At 45.4% G+C, this 18,917-nt stretch overlaps 5 protein-coding genes across 5 annotated transcripts, besides 9 other annotated features; 4 read left to right on the top strand and 1 right to left on the bottom strand.

Moving 5' to 3' along the window:
• Positions 1–99: 99 nt before the first annotated feature.
• Positions 100–150: a microsatellite.
• A 415-nt stretch (positions 151–565) lies between these two features.
• PVX_087845 (hypothetical protein, conserved) lies at positions 566–6,878 on the top strand (the record flags this gene model as incomplete). The annotated part of the gene is made up of 8 exons (XM_001613380.1): positions 566–1,243; positions 1,405–2,208; positions 2,410–4,788; positions 4,923–5,253; positions 5,397–5,496; positions 5,690–5,744; positions 5,925–6,020; positions 6,179–6,878. The coding sequence occupies 8 exons, from the start codon at positions 566–568 to the stop codon at positions 6,248–6,250; spliced, it is 4,515 nt and encodes a 1,504-aa protein (XP_001613430.1). The 3' UTR covers positions 6,251–6,878.
• Positions 5,134–5,158: a microsatellite.
• Positions 5,594–5,655: a microsatellite.
• Positions 6,618–11,601, bottom strand: PVX_087840 (hypothetical protein, conserved; the record flags this gene model as incomplete). Its single annotated transcript, XM_001613379.1, has 1 exon — positions 6,618–11,601. Exon 1 carries the CDS (start codon positions 10,365–10,367, stop codon positions 6,618–6,620), a length of 3,750 nt encoding a protein of 1,249 aa, XP_001613429.1. The 5' UTR covers positions 10,368–11,601.
• Positions 9,919–9,951: a microsatellite.
• Positions 11,593–11,616: a microsatellite.
• Positions 11,617–11,684: 68 nt separating this feature from the next.
• PVX_087835 (ATP synthase lipid-binding protein, mitochondrial precursor, putative) lies at positions 11,685–13,473 on the top strand. Its single transcript, XM_001613378.1, has 4 exons — positions 11,685–12,327; positions 12,656–12,754; positions 13,004–13,124; positions 13,260–13,473. The coding sequence occupies exons 1-4, from the start codon at positions 12,094–12,096 to the stop codon at positions 13,301–13,303; spliced, it is 498 nt and encodes a 165-aa protein (XP_001613428.1). The 5' UTR covers positions 11,685–12,093; the 3' UTR covers positions 13,304–13,473.
• Positions 13,474–14,262: 789 nt separating this feature from the next.
• On the top strand, positions 14,263–15,807 carry PVX_087830 (hypothetical protein, conserved; the record flags this gene model as incomplete). The annotated part of the gene is made up of 6 exons (XM_001613377.1): positions 14,263–14,370; positions 14,468–14,532; positions 14,654–14,696; positions 14,893–15,028; positions 15,420–15,484; positions 15,667–15,807. 6 exons carry the CDS (start codon positions 14,263–14,265, stop codon positions 15,805–15,807), a joined length of 558 nt encoding a protein of 185 aa, XP_001613427.1.
• Positions 14,314–14,351: a microsatellite.
• Positions 14,848–14,884: a microsatellite.
• Positions 15,384–15,445: a microsatellite.
• A 1,487-nt stretch (positions 15,808–17,294) lies between the features above and the next one.
• Positions 17,295–17,320: a microsatellite.
• Positions 17,321–17,376: 56 nt separating this feature from the next.
• PVX_087825 (40S ribosomal protein S29, putative) lies at positions 17,377–18,119 on the top strand (the record flags this gene model as incomplete). The annotated part of the gene is made up of 2 exons (XM_001613376.1): positions 17,377–17,440; positions 17,996–18,119. Exons 1-2 carry the CDS (start codon positions 17,385–17,387, stop codon positions 18,117–18,119), a joined length of 180 nt encoding a protein of 59 aa, XP_001613426.1. The 5' UTR covers positions 17,377–17,384.
• Positions 18,120–18,917: the final 798 nt, after the last annotated feature.

Below are 18,917 nucleotides of genomic sequence, written 5' to 3'. Positions count from 1 at the left end.
TCCTCCAAAGGCACACTAAACATGAATGAATAAAACACACAAGCCGAGATGTCCCAATTGAGAAGGCTCTCCGTGTGAGGACATTTTGGGAAGAGCTACAAAACTTGCTATAAAGTGAGAGATGGGGTAACTCGATCATTAAGAGGGGAACTAATTTTGCAAGATCGCGTGAGAGGGAGCTTCCGCTGTTTTGGTATGCGAGTTTTACGTGGAGCCTTGTTGGCAAGTGACTCGGTGAGGGGAAATCAAATGCTACCATCACTCTGCCTGTACGCACGAACGTATGCACCCCTGCTGTTCGACGCCTCCGTGAAGGGTTTTTTCGCCAGCAAAGGGATTACACCATACTCAGTGAAGCAGCTGCGAGTTAGGCTCCCTAGAACGGGACAAGGGAGGAAGGAGACGAATCGGAGGGGGAACTCCCCAAAAGGGACGCAACGCGGGGACAGGCCAATGGCGCAGGGGGCTAAAGCCGAGTGACCACGTGCATCCTTCTGCAGAGACACACCCAAGCAGGAGCGCCCGCCCACTCGGCTGAGAATTTCCACGCTAACACAAATGAATGATGCATCCCTCGCCCCTCCAGCGGACCCTCCTGGTAGTGCTGCTCGTAAGGTTCTTCTCCCACGCACTGCGAAATTATAAGGTTAAGGTGAGGCCGTATATTGAGGTATATCCACAGAGGAGACACCCCAGTTATTCTATCCGACGGGAAAAGAAAAGGGGGAGATGTTTTTTCCCCCGGAGGAAGACTACATGGCGCAGCTCCTTCGAGTTGTTCAGCGGGCATGCGAAGGACAGGGATGGGAATCGCGCCGGTGAGGGTGACGGAAACGGTGATGAGGGCGATGGAGATGAGGAGGAGGACAACCCCAACGATGGGGACCCACGGGACGATGAAATTTCGTACGAAGACGTTGAAGAGTACCTAAGGAAGAACAACGTTGAAGATGCCCGAGAAGACGAGGAGGGCAAAAAGGAAATCATTAAATTGATTAACTACCTGCCCACCCTAAAAAATGAAGAGGATTTTTTTTCCAAGTTTGGCTACACCAGTAGGGAGAAAAGGTCCATGGAGTATTACTTTAATGAGATGAAGGATCTGAAGGAGAGGAAGCAGAAGAAGAACCACAACATTTTGAATTTCATTCTGTCGTATTATTTGAAGAGGAAGAATTCGAATGGGCAGAGCGCCTTGAGGAACTACCAGAGTGTGCAGTCTTACTACGACTACATTAACGACGTGATGCACAACCGAGGCGCCTCTCTCTCGGTGGCGAGCGGTGCGTAAGAGGGGGGGAGCCGCCCCGCGAGATGAATACATATGCATATAAATACATATATATGCATACACACATATATACATATATACACATGTGCGTGCTTTTTTTCCCCCCAGCCCAGCCACCCAGGAAGGACAACATCTTCTCGCGGAAGGCGCTGTGCAGTTTTATCTCCTTCTACCTCAAAAACGCAAACGTTCTGAAGTACGCCTCCTTCCTCTGCCTCAGCGGGCTGCTGACCCTCTCCTTGAAGGTACTCATAAGGCGCATCAAGCTGGAGGACGTCTTCCTCTTAAGAAACCACTTCCACCTGGTGTACTCTCTAAAAAATATGCATGTGTGTAAAATAGGGGCCTTCTCCTTGCTGATCAATTTTTTGTTCATAAATAAGTACCACCAATATTTCTGCGTGACGGAGGATTTGTTTGGGACATTATTTTCCAATTATTTTGCCTACGAAGGGATACACAATTTGACCAAAAGGAAAATCGAGGGATTCATGCGAAAGTACAATTACACCTTGGATGACGTTTTAAATTCCATGAATGAAATTTTCTCGCAATATTTATTTAGACAAATATGTGCAAATGAAACGATAGAGGGAGACGTCCTTATCGTTTTGAACTCCTTTGTGCGTCTGTACCATAAGCTGTTTCGAAGCAACAAGGAAAATATAAAAAATATCATCAGCCTCGTGGTAAACAAGTACAATGCGCACTTTGCGGAGAAGGGGGAAAAGAGGGACTCCTTTCTTTCGCGGATTTTTTACATTTTTTATTTGCTGAATGTTATGTTTAAGTATGATGTGGACTCCGTGGAGCGGCTGAACCTCCACCGCGGGAACGGTCTGCACATTCCCTTCTTCGCTCGGCGCAACCGGATCTCCGGCTACTTCCTCCTGGCGCACATCGCACAGCAGATGGGGGTGAGTGCGCTCTGCGTATAAGCGGCAGGCCTTGCTGTGTGTAAGCGGCAGTCCTTGCTGTGCATAAGCGGCAGGCCTTGCTGTGTGTAAGCGACTGTCCTGTCTGTGCATAAGCGGCAGTCCTGTCTGTGCATAAATGGCTACCCTGACTCTGCTTCACTGGCTGCTCCTCCCCCCCTCACGCCGCTCCCCCCCCCGCAGGTCAAGGAAAAAACGATCAACGACAGCCTGCTCGAAACGATGAAGGGAAACTACGAGGCGCACATCCGGGGGCTCCTCAGCAATAAACAGAACTCCAGTAGCGTGCTGGAGGACGCGAAGCAAATGGACCTCCTGACGCTGGATGGTGCCATTTTGGAGGAGGTGCACGAGGAAATTTTCGTCAGCATCCTTAAAAGGATCATGGAGGATGGGAATTACGAGCCTGTTTATTTGGTTGCCCCTGAGAGGGAGGGTAAAGTTGAGATGGCTGCGTTGGGAAGTGCGCGTGGCAAGGAGGGTGCAGAGGGCACAGGTGAGGGGGGCGCCCCCTTGGGAGGAGAAGACAGCGTCGCCCACCAGGAAGGTGATGCGGAGGAGCAGTATGAAAAGAGCACTGATCTGGGTGACGATGCGGCGGAGCAGTATGAAAAGGGCACTGATCTGGGTGACGATGCGGCGGAGCAGTATGAAAAGGGCACTGATCTGGGTGACGATGCGGCTGACCTGGACGACGCCGCCGACCTGGACGACGCCGCTAACCTGGATGACGCCGCCATAGAAGACTCGGACGACAACATGTACAGACACCTGGAGAACAGCGTGGACTACATCGTGAATGAGGCAGCCACCTCGGGGGAGAGTCGCGACCAAAAGGGCATCATCGCGGAGAGGGAAAAAAGGGAACTGGAGGAAAAGAAACTCTTCCTGAACAAATGGAATGACATCAATTTTTTGAGAAAATATTTACACGTGGAGAAGAAACATATGGACAGATATTTAGAAAAGTACCTGTACAATTTTATCTACGGGGAGTACAAAATTTTGATTAACAATTTAATTTTTAAAAAAATGAAAAACAAAAATGATCATTTGTTTTTTTTGAAAAAAGGAATTTCCATATCCAACAGCGCAACGGAAAATATCATCAAAAATATTCTGCTCAAGTTTGTAATTAAGACCAAGGAAAACATTGGCATTTTTTTTAAACTGGAAAATATGGAAAAGTGTCTGCGGCTTATACACAATTTGATTTACGTGTATAAGAAGATAAAGAAGAAAAGGAAGTTCTTGAGGGTTCCCAGCGACGAGTTTTTTAGCCTCGACGATTTGTTCGCGTGCAACAGTTATAGGGCGCAGGGGGGAGCAGCGGGGGGAGGCGCAGCCGGGGGGAGAGAAGCCGGGGAAGGGCCACAAACTAGCGAATTGCCCCCCGACGAACTACAAACTAACAAATCATCCCCTGACGAACTAGCTGCTAACGACAACCTCGCTCATAACGACGAAGCGGACGAGGAGCTCCTCAAAAGGATCGTGCACAAAGACCACCTCGAGGGAGAGGGCGGAGGAGATGGAAAAGACGGCATACTCCCCCAAGAGGAGCGAAAAAAAATGTACGAAGAATTTGTCATAAAACACATGAAAAACCAATCAGAGAGAAAAATCCTGAAAATAATTTTTAATTTAAATAACGACCAGGTAGACAGAGAAGTGGAAGACAACATCATCAAACGGTTCTTAGAAAAGATCTGCACAAAGTATTTAAGCAACATGAAGGAAGTGGACGACAGGTACAAAATTATAGGGCAGGAAAATCTGTTCGATTATAAAAATATCAATTTTATGGAGTCCCTGGAGAGGGAGAAATCCAAAAAAGGGGTCCACAAAAAAGGAGGAGAACGAAGTGTACCGGAGAAGGACAGCTTCATCATTCGGAAGGAAGACATTTTCGAACACATCGATGATGACTCATTTGAAGAAATATGCAAAAAAATGTATATAAACAAAATTAAAGAAGCAAAAAAGAACTTATACCACATGAGGAAGGATTTATATATGTATGAAATTATTCTGAACATAAAAAACGCGCAAGAAATACACGACGTTTTCCTCATGGATGAATATGAAAAAATGATTAAGGATATTATAAAAACGAATATATTAAATAAAAATTATAAGAATATAAAAAATTTGTATTTAAAAAAAATTGTTAACTTTTTAAATTTGTCCGAAGAAAAAGCAGCTGACGTTGAAATGAGGTGCATTTTTTTGCAGACGTATGAAATATTTTCCGCGGTGAAGGAGAACTTTTACATTTACAGGAGCGACTCAGATTTTGTTAATAACATTAATGAGATCCTCACGATATACAAAAACTTTGACCTTATTAGGCCCAAGGGGCAGCAGTACTACGTCAAGTTTGCTCTCATCGAGTCAAATTATAATTTGCTCCACCGCATCATCGAGCGGTACGTTCTTTACGTCATTGAGTTGATAAACGATGAAAACAGGGCCATCTACAAGGAGAACATCTTTCGGCTCGCCGCAATACTCCGCGTCAGCCCTGCGGTCATCGATGAGATCGCCACGCGGATATACAAGGTGGGCGGCGAGCGGTGTGAAGTAGCGCCCGTAGAGCAGCGCCTATACAACACTACCCACACAGCAGTGCCCATACAGCAGCACCCACACAGTAGTGCCCCCCCCCAACGTGACTCCCTCTCCCCCCCGCGCAGAAATACATCGAGGGCCAAGACCTGCACGCCATGAACAACATGGACGCCTTCTTCAGCTTCCTCTTCAACATGAGCAATGCGAGGCAGAGCGAAATAGTCCTGGAGCACCTGCGGAAGAAAGTGGACACCCACTTAGCCTCCGGAGAAGGCTATCAGGAAAGGATGCAAAAATTGTATGACGTGATTTTCTTCATAAACAACAACTTGCAGATAAGGAAGAACCTTTTCGAGGTGTCCTCGGCGGGTGTGGAGGCCGTGTATGCCTTCCTGACTGCCTGCGTCGAGGAGTACCTGCATGTCAAGAAGACGGAGGCCTTCATTTCGGAGCACCGTAAGGGAGCGGCGGACGAGGCGTCCATAAAAGCGTCAGTAGCAGTGTTGTTACCTGCTTGCATAGCTGCTTGCGTAGCTGCTTCCATATCTGCTTGGTAGCTGCTCCGAAACACGCGTGACGCGTCGCCCCCCCACCGACAGGCGAATATCTAAACCACTTGAACAACTTTCTGAGCAAAATCAAGACCCTCATAAAAGGGGATCAAGAAAATGCGCACATGAGTCACGTCATGAATGTTTTGTAAGAATTCGCAGGCGCCGTGGATGGTGGCGTGGACAGCGGCGAGGAGCGGCAGACGCATGTGCCTCCGTATGAATGAATCTGCCCGCGTGCCTATCTGCCCCCGAATGGGGACTACCATCTGTACATTTATTGTATATATGCACATTTATATGAGTTCATATATATGTACGTGCTTTTTTTCGCCCCGCAGGAAGAAGGCCATCGTCAGAAAAGCCATCTCCCATTTAGACAAGTTCCAATACGACGTAGGGGGGGGAAAGAGCCACTTCGCCTGCCAGATGTGTGCTATGGGGGGTGCCCCATTAGGACTCGCGCCAACCGCAAGGCACCATAAACGCGTATCCATTACACCACTGTCATGTTTGTGGTCGCCCCTTTAAATTATGAATTTTTTTTTTCTTCCTTTTTCGCACCCCCCCTGACAGATGTGCGTGGAGGAGATTTACAACCTGATCAAACTGCAAATGGTCGATAGCAGCATCAACTTCGCAGATGTGGATATAGAGAAGAGGAAAAAACTGGTAGGGGGGGCGACCGCTTTGCACATACGCACAGCTGCGTAGAAATGTGGGTGCACCCTCAGCTACGGTTGCTCCTGCACACACGGGTGATTACACCTGTGCGACGTTCCGTTTTTATGCCTGCTCAACCGTGCACTCCCCCATTTGCCGCACCTCAGGTGAATATTTTTTCCTACCAAAACATTAGCGACGAGAAGAAGTTCCTCTACATGGACATTTTGAACAAGTAAGGGGGTGGGGGGTCCCTGAAAGAGGACAAACCTCCCGGGGAGGAAGACACTGGAGGGAGGGAGTACCACGTGATGGGTATGTACAGGAGTGGCAAAAATGTTTTCTTTTTTTTTCTTTTTTTTTTACAGAGCTTTGTTGTGATTACGACTCGGGGGGGGCACCAAATGGTGGCTCCATATGGCAGTTTTCGAGAGGAAACCCTTCGGGAGAAACGCTTCCTCTGGAAACGCTTCACGCTTCACGAATGGGAATGCAAAAGGGGGCCAACCGGGTGGGAGAAAAAGGTTCCTAAAAAGGGGCACCGCGTGGGTTCTATGTGGACACTCCGTGCACCCCTGCGTGAGCGCATGTCCCTCTGCCGCTGGATCAGTCGGTGCGGTCCTGCATCTGCGCGGTGAGGTCTGCGTCGACGAGGTATTTAATCTTGCCCAGAATGTCACTGCTGTAAACGTTTTCATATTTTCTGTAAAAGCTGGAGGTAGTGTCGTACAGAATGTTGAAGGCGTTGATATCGTCGAAGAATCCCTTTCTGTATTCATCGTTGCTGTAGTCTGAGCAGTCATCGTCGTCATCATCATCATCGTCATCATCGTCGTCGTCCTCGTCGTCGGCTTCATCACCTTGATGCCTGCGCGCGTTGGCTTGCTGCAGAAGTTGCTCATTTGTGCTGAATTGCTTCAACATGTCTTTGTGGATAAACGCGTTGTTCCCGCTTTGGTTATTCCCCAAAGCAGAGCTGTTTGCGTGTGGCTGGTTGGCCAGCTCATCCAACTTGCTGAGGTTCACATTTTCCTTTAACTTAATTTTTAAGTCATTTTTTTTTTCCAACGCTTCGATTGTTTTAATTAATTTGAAAGCCTTATCATTCGTGGCATCTTCATTTTCGTCAATATCCACTTCGCTGTTTTCATCCCCTGAGGAGGACTCCGAATCGAAGGACTTTTCGGAAGACTCCTTCTGCTCATTTTTACTTTCGTAGTATGTCTTTGCCACATTCACAACATTTAGGATGAATGAGTTGGCCTCCCCGATGTGCATGCTAATGTGTGAGTGGTGCATGTTATCTAGGATGCTGCTCATGGCAAGGATGTAGAGCTTCCGGGTGTTATTCATCTGGACGTCGGCAAGGTTGGACAGCAGGGAGAGGATGTAGTTGGTCCTATTCATGTTGTTGAAAAAGAGGAAGAACTGATTCACATCATAGATGATGATAGAGTAGAACAATTTTTTGATGTACTCAATGCTGGTTTTGCTGAGGATGTCTTCGTCATATTCGCTGCATATGCTGTCCGCCGCATCGTCCTCATCGGCGTTTCCACCGCCATGATGGGCATTATTGGCATTGCTTCCATTCTCGCTGCTACCCTCCATGGTGACTTCCTTTTTCTTCTTCTTCTGGTTCATCAGGGCAGACGCCTCGTCGTGCTTGAACAGCTTCATCGAATACGCAGTGAGGATGGGGATGACCAGCTCGTCCACTCCCCGGATCTTCACCGTTGCCTCGAACAGAATGAAAAACAACTTACAGCTATCTTTCACAATTTTAGAGTGCAGAGCGAATATTCCCAAGCGGTATACCATGTGGATGTACTTCATTCCGTAGGTCTCACTGTACAGATTGACGAACTGCTCCGTGGCTTTCGATATGATGTTGTCAAAGACGCCTATGCTGAAGGATAGGTCAAAAATGAAGTCATAAAAATACACATCCGTGTTCTTATCGGAGAGTATCAAATCGGTGCTCAAAATCAGTTGGGGGTTATTTCGAATACAATTTAATTCTTGCAACTTCAGATTGTCGTCCGTGTTGAAATAGAAAATGTCATACAGCTTTTCAAAGCGGAGGTACACATCGTTGTCTATCTCTAGGTAGTAGGTAATGTTCGTCAGCAGGGAGAGTGCCTCTTCTAGATAATCGATGGAGGGGGACTTAAACGTTTCGTCTACCACGACGTATAGGTAAGACATAGTATTTTTGTATATCTGCTCCTTATTTCCTTCGTCTACAGAATCGAGTAGACTCAAAATGGCCGTCAGGATGGAAAGAATAACTGAGTTTAAGTCTAGTTCTTCATTCTCCGTTTTTTTTTCCTTCTTTGCAACGGTGCATTCATCGTCATTTGTAAGGGAGTACCTATCGTTTCTCAGTGCACTCTCCTGTGGGGGGGAGGCCAAGTCGGGGTTATGCCTCAGGGTATTTTCCAGCGAGTTGTGGGCACTCTCTTCTTCATCCTTCTTGTTAATGAGAAAAACGAAGCTGGTGCACAGGGTGATGACCACGTCATTCACGTAGGGCGTTATGTAGTCTTTGTACGTGTACGCCAAGTTGTCCAGCGTCATGACGATGTATTCACATTTGACCTCCTTAATCACGTTGAGTAGTCGTTCAATGAGGATAGGAATAGACTTGATAATCACACTTTTGAGGTATTCATTTTTTATTTTAAAGAATTTTTTTATATAAGACGCACTGGCGACTCGAATGAGTAGGCTTGGACTACCTATATGATTTAGAACCACCTCGTAATTGCGGACGAGGCCATTCACATCGCTAAAGTGTTGCACCTTCTTAATGAAGCAACAGTAGGTGACGATGGACTGGTAACAAACTAAATGGTTGGGATTGTTCAGGTCATTTTCTACATACGTTTTTAGAAACTGCTCGATGTTCATGTTCCTCTTCTTATCGCACAATCTGCTGTAGAGGCACTCCAGAATTTTCAGCGCGCCGTACTTGTATTTGCAAAACTCGTTTCGAAGGAGTTCCTCCAACAAAGCTTCGTCGTGGTTCCCCTGCGCGGCGAAGTTGCTATACACCAGGTGGCAATTCTGGTTGTACGTGCTGATGACGTTCTCGCAGAGGTGAAACAGCTCGGAGATGTGCTTGGATCCCCGGTAGCGAGTCAAATCTTTGATGAAAGACGTAGCGCTGACTTTCTTATCCTCCACAATGTAGGTGTTAAAAATGTTCATGGTGAAGTCGTACTGGTCGCAAAGGAACTTCTCCACGTCCTCATCGTTGTAGCAGAGCAGCGGGAAAATGACATCCCTAACCAAAAACTCAAAGTTACTTTTTATATAGTTCTTGTAAATAAGGGCATTTTCAACTCCGTAGGAGAGTCCCTGCAGGATGTATACCAAACACTCATCTGTTAGCGTCTTCCTATTTTTGTGGTAACTCTGCAGGATGATGATGAGGTCTTCGAAGAAGGGGCAGAGCCATTTGTTCAGAAAAGAATGGCAGAACTTCTCCGTAATTTCATTATTGCACTTGTTGTAGTTGGTGTTTACATACCGAGAGAAGAGGCGAGTCACGATGTCTAGCACGATCCTCTTGCACTTGTACTGTGGCAGGGCTTTCAGGTAACTCTCATCCTCCATGTAGTTGGGGACCACAATTTCGTTTTTCAAAATAAAATCGAAGAGACTAAAGTAATTGTCCATGTAATCCAAAATGATCACTTCGTTAATGAAGAAGTTATCATTCACGTATTGGTAAATTTTACAAATGATGCAAAGTATTTCGCTCACTTCGTTGCTGTTGATATCGACGGAGCTTAAATCGTACAGGCAATTAATCAATGGGTAAAAATACTTGTTCAGCATTTCTGTATACAATTCGTTGTTTTTTTTTTTTTTTATTTTTAATTTTTTAAAAATTAATTTCAAACAGTAGAGACTCACGTACAGCCTCCTCACATCCTTCCGCTGATTCACATCGTTAAGGATATTATCCAAAATGACAAAGTGGTCTGGAAAGCTATTATGTATTAACACCTTCATAATTTCGAACAGCTGCATGTAAATTTGCTTGTCCTTCATTTCGAGGAAGAGGAAACTCTCGTATATGTCCTTCGTCAGCCCGCATATCTCTTCCTTCTTCAGCGACTCATAGTTATTCTTTATGGTGTTTTTTAAAAAGATCAACGCCGAAATCCTTATGTTGTCGTCCACTAGGTTGGCGCTCTTCACGATGTTAAGAATTACGTCGATGTACCCCTCCACCTTGCACACCTGCTTTAGGTATTCCTCGCACTGCGTCCTCTTCTCCTTGGACGCGCTGATGGACCCTTCCAACACCTCGCACAGCTTCTCCGTGCTCAGGATGCTGTTCATGGTGCCTCTGCGGGGGGGGTAAACACTCGTCTGCGATGCGTTGCGGTTATGTGGCAGTTGTTATGGGGTTACGCGTTGGGGGGGGGCTCTGTTTGGCGAAGCTATCTGGAGGAATCGCACCGTTTGGCAATTATCTCACTGTGGTCGCGCAAACGGGTGGAGTGCATAAACAGGGTGTCAACACACAGGGGGTGACTCTCTCGAGGGAGTCCCCCGTTTTGGTGAGTGCCGAACGGGGAGTCACTTTATGCCCTGCTGTGTAGGGGCATACGCGCGCGTGGGGCCTCCTGCGCTTGGGCTGGGCTCCTCCACTTATTTTGCTAAAGCGCAAGCGAAGATTCTGCCAAGAGCTGCGTAACAAAAGGGGCTCATCCTTTCCATGATTTTTTCCATGCAGTGGCTACTCGTGCGGTACTTGACACGGCTAGGCAAATCCCCCACTTTTGGTACGAATTTTTATCTAAATGAACATACGCATGCGTGTTTATATGGGGAGAACAAGCTCACTTGGCAAACGCGGCAGGGGGGGCGAGGTGCGCGGAGGCACATCATCTCGTTCGAGCCGGCTGCCCTTTTTTTTTTTTTCAGCCTGAAACAGGAAAGGAAACTGGCTCCTGAGGGTATTTTTGCGACTTGCGATGAGAAATGGAAAAATGAAAAATGTTTTTCTTTGCAGAACTGCTTGCGGAAACGGTTGGGGGTGGGAATTTTGGTGCGCAAGTGGGATGCCGTACAGGTGAACAAGCGATTTTTTTTTTAAGCCACTCCGCTTTGCTTTGCTATGCTGTGCTATGCTATGCTTCGGCTTGGTTCCTCAAATTGCTACGTTTGTAGGCATTGGGCGTTAAAAAATTTCGCGGGCTCCTTGGCCGTTTGTGCGCTGTTTGGTCATTCGGTTGGTTCGGCTACTTCCGCTGCTTCGGCTGCTTCACCTGGTATGGTTGGATTGGCCTCTTTAGCTTAACCCATTTGACCTACTTGGCCCATTTGAGATTTTTTTCCCATTGACCCTCATGTGCATTTCACGTGTGCCTTAAGAAAGCGGAAAAATTAATTTGGCACCTGGGGCATGTAGATATTTCACCGCGTGTATGTGCGTAATGCGTATAAAATCCACCGTCCGCTCATCGACGTATCCGCGCACCGCCGAATCCGCTCACCGGTACGTACATAAGCGCATGCGGCACAATTAACTTGAAAATTACCCTCGAGGGAGGGATACACTATGAGAAATTTTCGACAATATTAAAAAAAAAAAAAAAGAAAACATTCTGCACAGTGAGGAAACACCACATCTGTTTTTTTTTTTTTATTTTTCATATGTTTATCTCCCTATTTGTGGAAAAGAAAAAAAAAAGGAACATACTCCTCTGTCACTCGTTAAACACCTTCGGTGATAAGCAGTCAAAAGTGGAAGCACAAACATTTGTACACCATCCGTACGATTTTGCGAAGAGTGGAAATATAGGCATACAAAAAAAGGCCGCTTCGAGGATACACGCATTTATATAATTTTACATAGCACCTAAAAACCCCACACATATATAGTTCTGTATGGTTGGCATATAGCTGTTACGTGAAAATTTATTTCCCCCTCGAAGTGTAGTTATCTTTTTCCCCCTGCATTTTGCTCAGTTACGTTGAGTTATCCCTGTGCTCCGCTCTTCTGTGCCTCCCCCCTGCATACGCACATTACACCAACACTTAAACAAGAAAACTCATCAAAATGAATAAATTTTTTTTCAACACGTTAAATTCGTCGCTGTTTCAAAACTTCAAATTTAAAAGCTCCTTTTTGAGTTCGGGATATTTCGCGGCCAACCGAAGTATCACGACCAGAATTGGAGGCACCTCCTTTTGCAGCGAACTGCATAAAGCCAACTTCTTCGTGAAGTACTACCACACGTCTCCGTTCATCAGCAAGACGGTTAAAACTACCAACTGCAATGCGCTCCTGCAGGTAATTTGCACACACGTGTGTAACTGAAAGTGTCCCTTTTTTTTTTACACCTCCATCAGTTGCCGTGCGCGTTGTTCGTGCAACCCGTTTGGAGAACTGCGCTGGTTTTTTGCTGCCCATCTTTTCGCACCTCACAAATGAGCGCCATGGCGGTCCTAGTGCTCTTTTTGCGTTAACTTTGTTACGTTTTTTCCAAGTGTCGCAGCACGTTGAGCGGCATATTGTCCCTTTTTGTCACAATTTTCACCTTTTTTTTTTCATTTTTTCGCTTTTTATTTTTCATTTTTTTCGCGTTTTTTTTTCCATTTTTTCCCTCCGCACCCCGAAGAAGGACGAACGAAACTGCGTCAACCAGAAACTAGGCGTGAGACATGACAGTGGAATCGCCAGTCTGTCCGCAGCCATCGCGCTGATGTCCGTGGGAGGGGTAAGCAGTCACAGGGCGAGCCAAGCAAAGGAAAAAAAAAAAAAATAAAATAAAATAGCTAGCTAGCTAGCTAGCTAGCCAACCCTGTTCATAAAGCGAGAATAACTGGGCATTATTGAGAAATTCGTGAAAATGATCAACTTCGGAATGGGGCCGGCAGAACAGAATGAGCAACCAAATATGGAACAACCCCTTTAACCGTCTAAAACGCATCCTAACGAGCTCCTTTTAAAAAAAAACTCCCTTCAGGTTGCACAAGGTATCGGTAATTTATTCTCAGCCCTGGTGTTAGGAACGAGTAGGAACCCTTCCATCAAGGATGAGTTATTCACGTACACGCTGATCGGGATGGGATTCTTGGAATTTCTGGGTAACGCGTTGCGATGATGATGGCGACTCCTTTGCCGTTTATATGTTCCCCCCCTTTTACGCATTCTTCCAACTGCATTTCCCTCGTTGGGCCAAAAATGTGTTAAATTCCCCCCTCCCTTTTCTCTCCTGACAGGTATCATTTGTGTCCTGATGAGTGCCGTTCTGTTGTACTCGTGAAGGAAGGTCCACTTTGTGGAGACTAGTGGAAGAGGAAAGCAGGCCACACACACGCACACGCGCATTTTCACGTGCCCCAAGAGTCGATGCACAAGGATATTACGCAACTTTTTTTAATTAAATAATGAATTAAATTTTTTTATTTTATAACCAAAGTGACGTATGCATGACTGCGCGAAAGTGTTACACTCCTGGGTGAAGAAGCTCAATTTGACGGCCACCTCCCCACAATTTAAATTTCCTGGTTCTATTACCAGCACCTGCAACTGCGTTTTTTTGCCTTTGCATCGGGGGGGGTGCATACATGTAGGTATGCACACAAATATATCTACGCGTGTGTGTTCATATACATACGTATGTGCGCAGTTGTGAACCTTTTTTCCCCTCCACGTTTTAATAGAACGAATAAGGGCAGTGCGAACCTGCGTGCGGCGGAAGATAACCACCGCTAAGCAGTAGCACAAGGCGTACGTTCATTCAAACGAAATTTTAATTGCTCCTAAAATTGAAAGACGAATTGGTCACTACAATGGTGAAAGAAAGGTGACATGCTGGAAAATGTGAAAAAAAAAAAAAAAAAAAGTGCATGCAGTTTTTCCCGTTTTTTCATCTAATGTATGTACAACGCTTGGGGAGAGGCGGCAAAACGGGGGTGCTATTCCCACTTCGGACATTTACACTTAAAAGGGGAAGCACACCGGAATGGGCCATTTCGGATTGCCCTTAAAATTTTACCAAGCATATTAGCAGAGGTAGGCTCATAAGCCCTTGTTTGTGTCTACGTCCACACATGAGTGTACTCCCCCCAGAAGAAATGAGCAGACGCAGTTTATGTTGCCATACCTCATGAGTAATAATTTCCCATAGTTTTTAACCCCAATTCGAAAAAAGAAAGAATAAAGAATAAAGAAAGCATATTAAAGCAACAGAAATTATACGGTGATCTCTCTTCGTGCACAATGGTGGACAGACGCCTGCTGCACTGCCTTTTTGCCCTACTTTGCTTCTTAACCCTTTCGCGCATCTCCTTCTGTAAAGCAGCGGCTGGAGGTTTTTGCTCGTTTAACGTAAACTTTCTCTAAATGAGGGGGTGAAAAAAAAAATGGCATTTTTTACATCCCCATCAGCCCTGTCATCTCCATACACTCTGCCTGCATTTCGCAGAATGACTTCATTCGAGAAAGACACAATGATTTGCGGCTGAAGCATAACGCGGATCCGTTGCGCTGGTAAACGGCATTCTTTTTAATGGCACTTGAGTGGGCCCCATGTGAGGATAAAACTGACCGTTTCTGTTACACGGATGATATAATGGAAGTGTTTTTTTTTTTTTTTCCACCCTCTGTTAAGGAGCACACAGCTGGAAAAGGCGGCAAGCGTTGAAGCCAAACTGGTTACTCGGCAATTTCGCTAACTTGCCTCTGCCTCTTTGCCTCTTTACCTCTTCACCTCTTTGCATAAACAACTGTTGCATAGAGGATGGAGAACTGAGCAGAACGGATTCACCCTTAGCATTTCTCGAAACCGTTTTGCTTTCAAAAAAAAGGGGTCTTACACCTTCACATGGAACTGCCCTCCCCCTTTTACAGATAAAGGAGATCTCCAATTGCACTGTCATGGTGAACCAAATAAACACAAATTATTTTACCATTTCGCCCAACAGCAAAGTCGAATCAGCCGTCGATACATGGTATGAAGGCATTAACAACTATGACTTTGAGTTAGGTAATACACAAAAGGGGAGAAGCTAAATGGGGGGGGGGGGTGAAAAAAAGAAGTCGCTTGGCCAAAATGGGTGGAACATATGGAGTGTCTTTATGTTACCTTCTTCCATCCTGTGGTGGGCAAGTACTCACCATTGAGCATATTTAAAAAAAGTTTACCCAAAAGGGAACAGCGGCGAGGGGGATAAATGCCTAACGGAAGAGTAACCTCGCATGTGTCGCGCACGTCGAGTTATCCCCCCTTCCGAAAAGGAGAGAAAAAAAAAAATGCATCTCATAAACGTGCCCATCGAAATGATAAGCACAGTTTGCCAGTGCTTCCATTTTTTTTACATTTTGGGGGCCCCATACGCAGAGGACATTCACGTGTTGACGCTTTGCCTTCTTGCCAGGGCCCATCCGCCGGGGGGACGACACCGTTTTCGAATTCACCAGGGTTATATGGAAGAGCGCCGAGGTACTTGGCGCGTGAGCGGCTATACATACGTTACGCAGATGTATAGATGTATATGTGCATATATATGCGTATATATATGTATATCCACACATTCGCGCGTCGCGAAAACGCAAAGAACTCTCCCCCGAACGTGCAACACGCTAGATAAGTAACCTCTGCACGCACACCTTTCCACCTCGCAGCTCATCGGGTGCTCCAGCGCCTGCTGCGGTAACAGGGGGGTTTTAATTTGTAAATATGACAGCAACACGAATCAGCCAGGTACGCACATTAAGCAGTTCACCGTTGAGAGGCGTTTTCTGGAAAATTATTTCACACTATAAGGAGTGGAAATGGTGCGACTGTGTGGCGCTGAATTGGAAAATCAGCGTCTGCGTTAAATTTTTTTTTTTTTTTTTCTTCAAACAAATGCGCAGGTCATTTCGCCGATAACGTTGGGACGCTTGACGTAAACCGCTCAAAAAAAATGAAAAACTTTTCCTTCAAAATTGCCAAACTGTTTGTGTGTTTTTCTGGGGGGGGCACTCCATTCTCATGTAAATGGGGAGACCCTCCCGGGGTGTAGAAGTCGGGGAAATACTTATTTTATTTTATTTTACTTTTTTTTTTTTTTTTTTCCACCCCCGCAGCCAATGTTCGTTTGGGAAAACTTCACATTCGCGCCGGAACAAAGACGACCAGCCAGTGGGCCAAGTGAGAATGGCCTCCCCCCTTCGCCCATTTCATAAACAGATTTGTGCTTAAATTGGCAATTTAAAAAGTTTCGCACAAAAGTGCTGGGAAAATGCAGTTAAAAATTTGCAATTCGCGTGAAGCACATTCCATTTTGTGTAAGAAAAAAAAAAATCGACGCGGTGGTTGGGGAAACCCCTTGACTCTCTCCCTCGATCATTTTTTTTTTCTCAAATTAAAGCCACCGCAGGTGGGCTACACTAACTGTTTCGCTCGAAGTGTTGTTTGTTTCGCTTTGTTACGCTGTGTTTTTGTTTCCCCTTTTTGACGCGCAAACGGGTGACACTCGCCTTTGTTCGATTTTACGCAGTTCACCTTCGCCCCTTTGCTATGGCACCCCGCTCGCGGCGTTGGGGCCAAAATGGCGCGCCCCAGGAAGGGGGCATATACATTTGTTCATACATAAATGTATACAATGTATATATATATATACAAACATGCAACATCGTGAGATGGCGAGAAAAAGGTAAAAAAAATGGAAAAGGCTGCTACAAACTTGCTAACCGTTTAACGGGTGTTTTTTCCTTAACTCTTCAGTTTTCCCATTTAAGGCAAACAACATGGGAGTGCTCAATTGCAGATTTGCATTTATGGGGAGGCGTGCTCAGAGAAAATGATGTGGCCCGTTTTTTTTTTTTTTTTTCCCCCTCACATTGCTGCATACACGAAAAATTGTGATGATGCGATCCTCTTCACTGCGCAACACCAACCGCGGGGTCCTTAAGGAAAGCTTGCCAGCAGGGGACGCCACCCGACCCAAAATAACTTCATTTTTTTCGCGCACGTGAAAACGTCGTAATTGGGCCAACCAGCGTGCATACGTGAATAAATATTTACTTATGGGTATTCAGCCCTCCCCCAAGTGTAGGAGTAGCGCTACATGCTCAAAGGCGTTAACGAAAATTGCAAATATAAAAAATTTCGTAATTTATTAAAAAAAAAAAATAAACAAATAAATCAAATTAAATAAAATGAACTTTGCTTCATTCCATCACAATTAAAAAAATACGTTCGAAACAATTTCGCTGACGAAGGTATATTCCCCCACCCGCGAATAACCCAAGGGCATAATATTTTCTTTTTTAGGAAGTTTTAAACGGTTAAATTAACCCTGACCATTTTTCCTCTTCCCTCTTTTTCCTTCCCCTTTTTTTAAAAAGCTATAACCATGGGTTGCATTCAGAACGTTCACCCGAAGAAGTACGGCCAGGGATCCAGGCAATGGTAAGTCATCCCCCCCAAGTGGCTAAAATGGGGGGTAACCGAAATGACGGGAGTGGTAAATCGGCTGGAGTGGTGAATCAGCTGGATTGGTGAATCAGCTGGATTGGTGAATCAGCTGGATTGGTGAATCAGCTGGATTGGTGAAGCGATTAAAATTGCTGAGGAGTGAGTTTACGCTGGGGAGGCAACATGGGGGAAACCTCCACTTGCAGCAGTTCTCCGCTGAAACCTACGTGCGCATGTGTGATTGAGCCGTATGCATATTTAACGTAGTTGTAAAGGCGCCCAGCGGGCTGAACAGAGGCGCATCTTATGGTGGCCCTTTTTAAGAAATAGTCATTTGCGTCACTGTGAATACTTATGGGCCATAATAGCCGTGTGGATTATTTTTTTTTCACCGTTATGCGTGAGATGAGGGAAAGGAGGGTCGCTCCACAGAATCGTAGATTTTCATGCAGAGTGTATCCCTGTACAATCACCCCTGCATTGCGCTGCTTTTGATGAGTATATTTCGCTCCAAATTCACTCCCCTCTTTTTTCCCCCCTTTTGTGCAGCCGCGTGTGCTCGAACAGACATGCCATAATCAGAAAGTACAACATCAACATATGCAGACAATGCTTCCGAGAAAGGGCCGACATTATTGGATTTAAGAAAGTACGTACATATCTTTGGGAGTGAATTGGAATTTTTTCCCTTTTGGAAACATCCCTTTGCGCGTTTTGGCAGATATTACCAAATTGCACGGTTTATACATGCGCGTAATTTTTTTTTTTCCCCCTTCACACCACAGTATAGGTAAATAAAATAGGACCATACGAATGCTGGCCGTTTCAGCACAGGATGGGGATCCCCCCCTCGAGGGAATATTTTCCACTTACGTGTGAAACGTTCCGTAAAGAAAATTTTTGAAAAACGAGATGAAGAAGAAAGACCCCCATCATGTGATCGCCCCGATTATGAGTTTCCTACATAAGTACAACGAAGCGGAAGGAGTGAAGGCCGAAAGCGTTCCCATAAAACGAGTGAGAAGAATGAGATGACCATACGTGAGAAGAACGTCGCACGGAAAGTTTTTTTTTTTTTTTTTTTTTTTTTTAACGAAAAAAGAGCGCTTTAAAATTGGGTAGAAGTAATGAGCGGAATGACCGCTGACATGATTGCACACCGATGCGCTACTCACAGAGTGCCGCCTTCTGCGTGCCACGTGTCATGTTGTGGAATTCTTGCACAGCTTTATTTCGTTTTCGCGTAACACACTTTTTTACGACAACTTTAACTGCAATAAGTTTTTTAAAAAAATGAATAAATAGCTTTTCCCCTGAGTGGGAAGAAATTTGAGAGCGCTTAAAATGTAGCGAACGAATTAACCACGTGTTTTTTTTTTTTCCACAACTTTGCTCTCCTCATGCGAGAAAGGAATTTTCTGTTGCATTTGTGGAAGTAGCCAAAATGGAAGAGGCGGTCATAAAAGGTGTA

Source organism: Plasmodium vivax, chromosome 1, assembly GCF_000002415.2.
Source record: "Plasmodium vivax chromosome 1, whole genome shotgun sequence".
Taxonomy (NCBI): Eukaryota; Apicomplexa; class Aconoidasida; order Haemosporida; family Plasmodiidae; genus Plasmodium; species Plasmodium vivax.
Note: the sequence above shows the minus strand (reverse complement) of the source record. Positions and strands in the feature narration are given on the sequence as shown.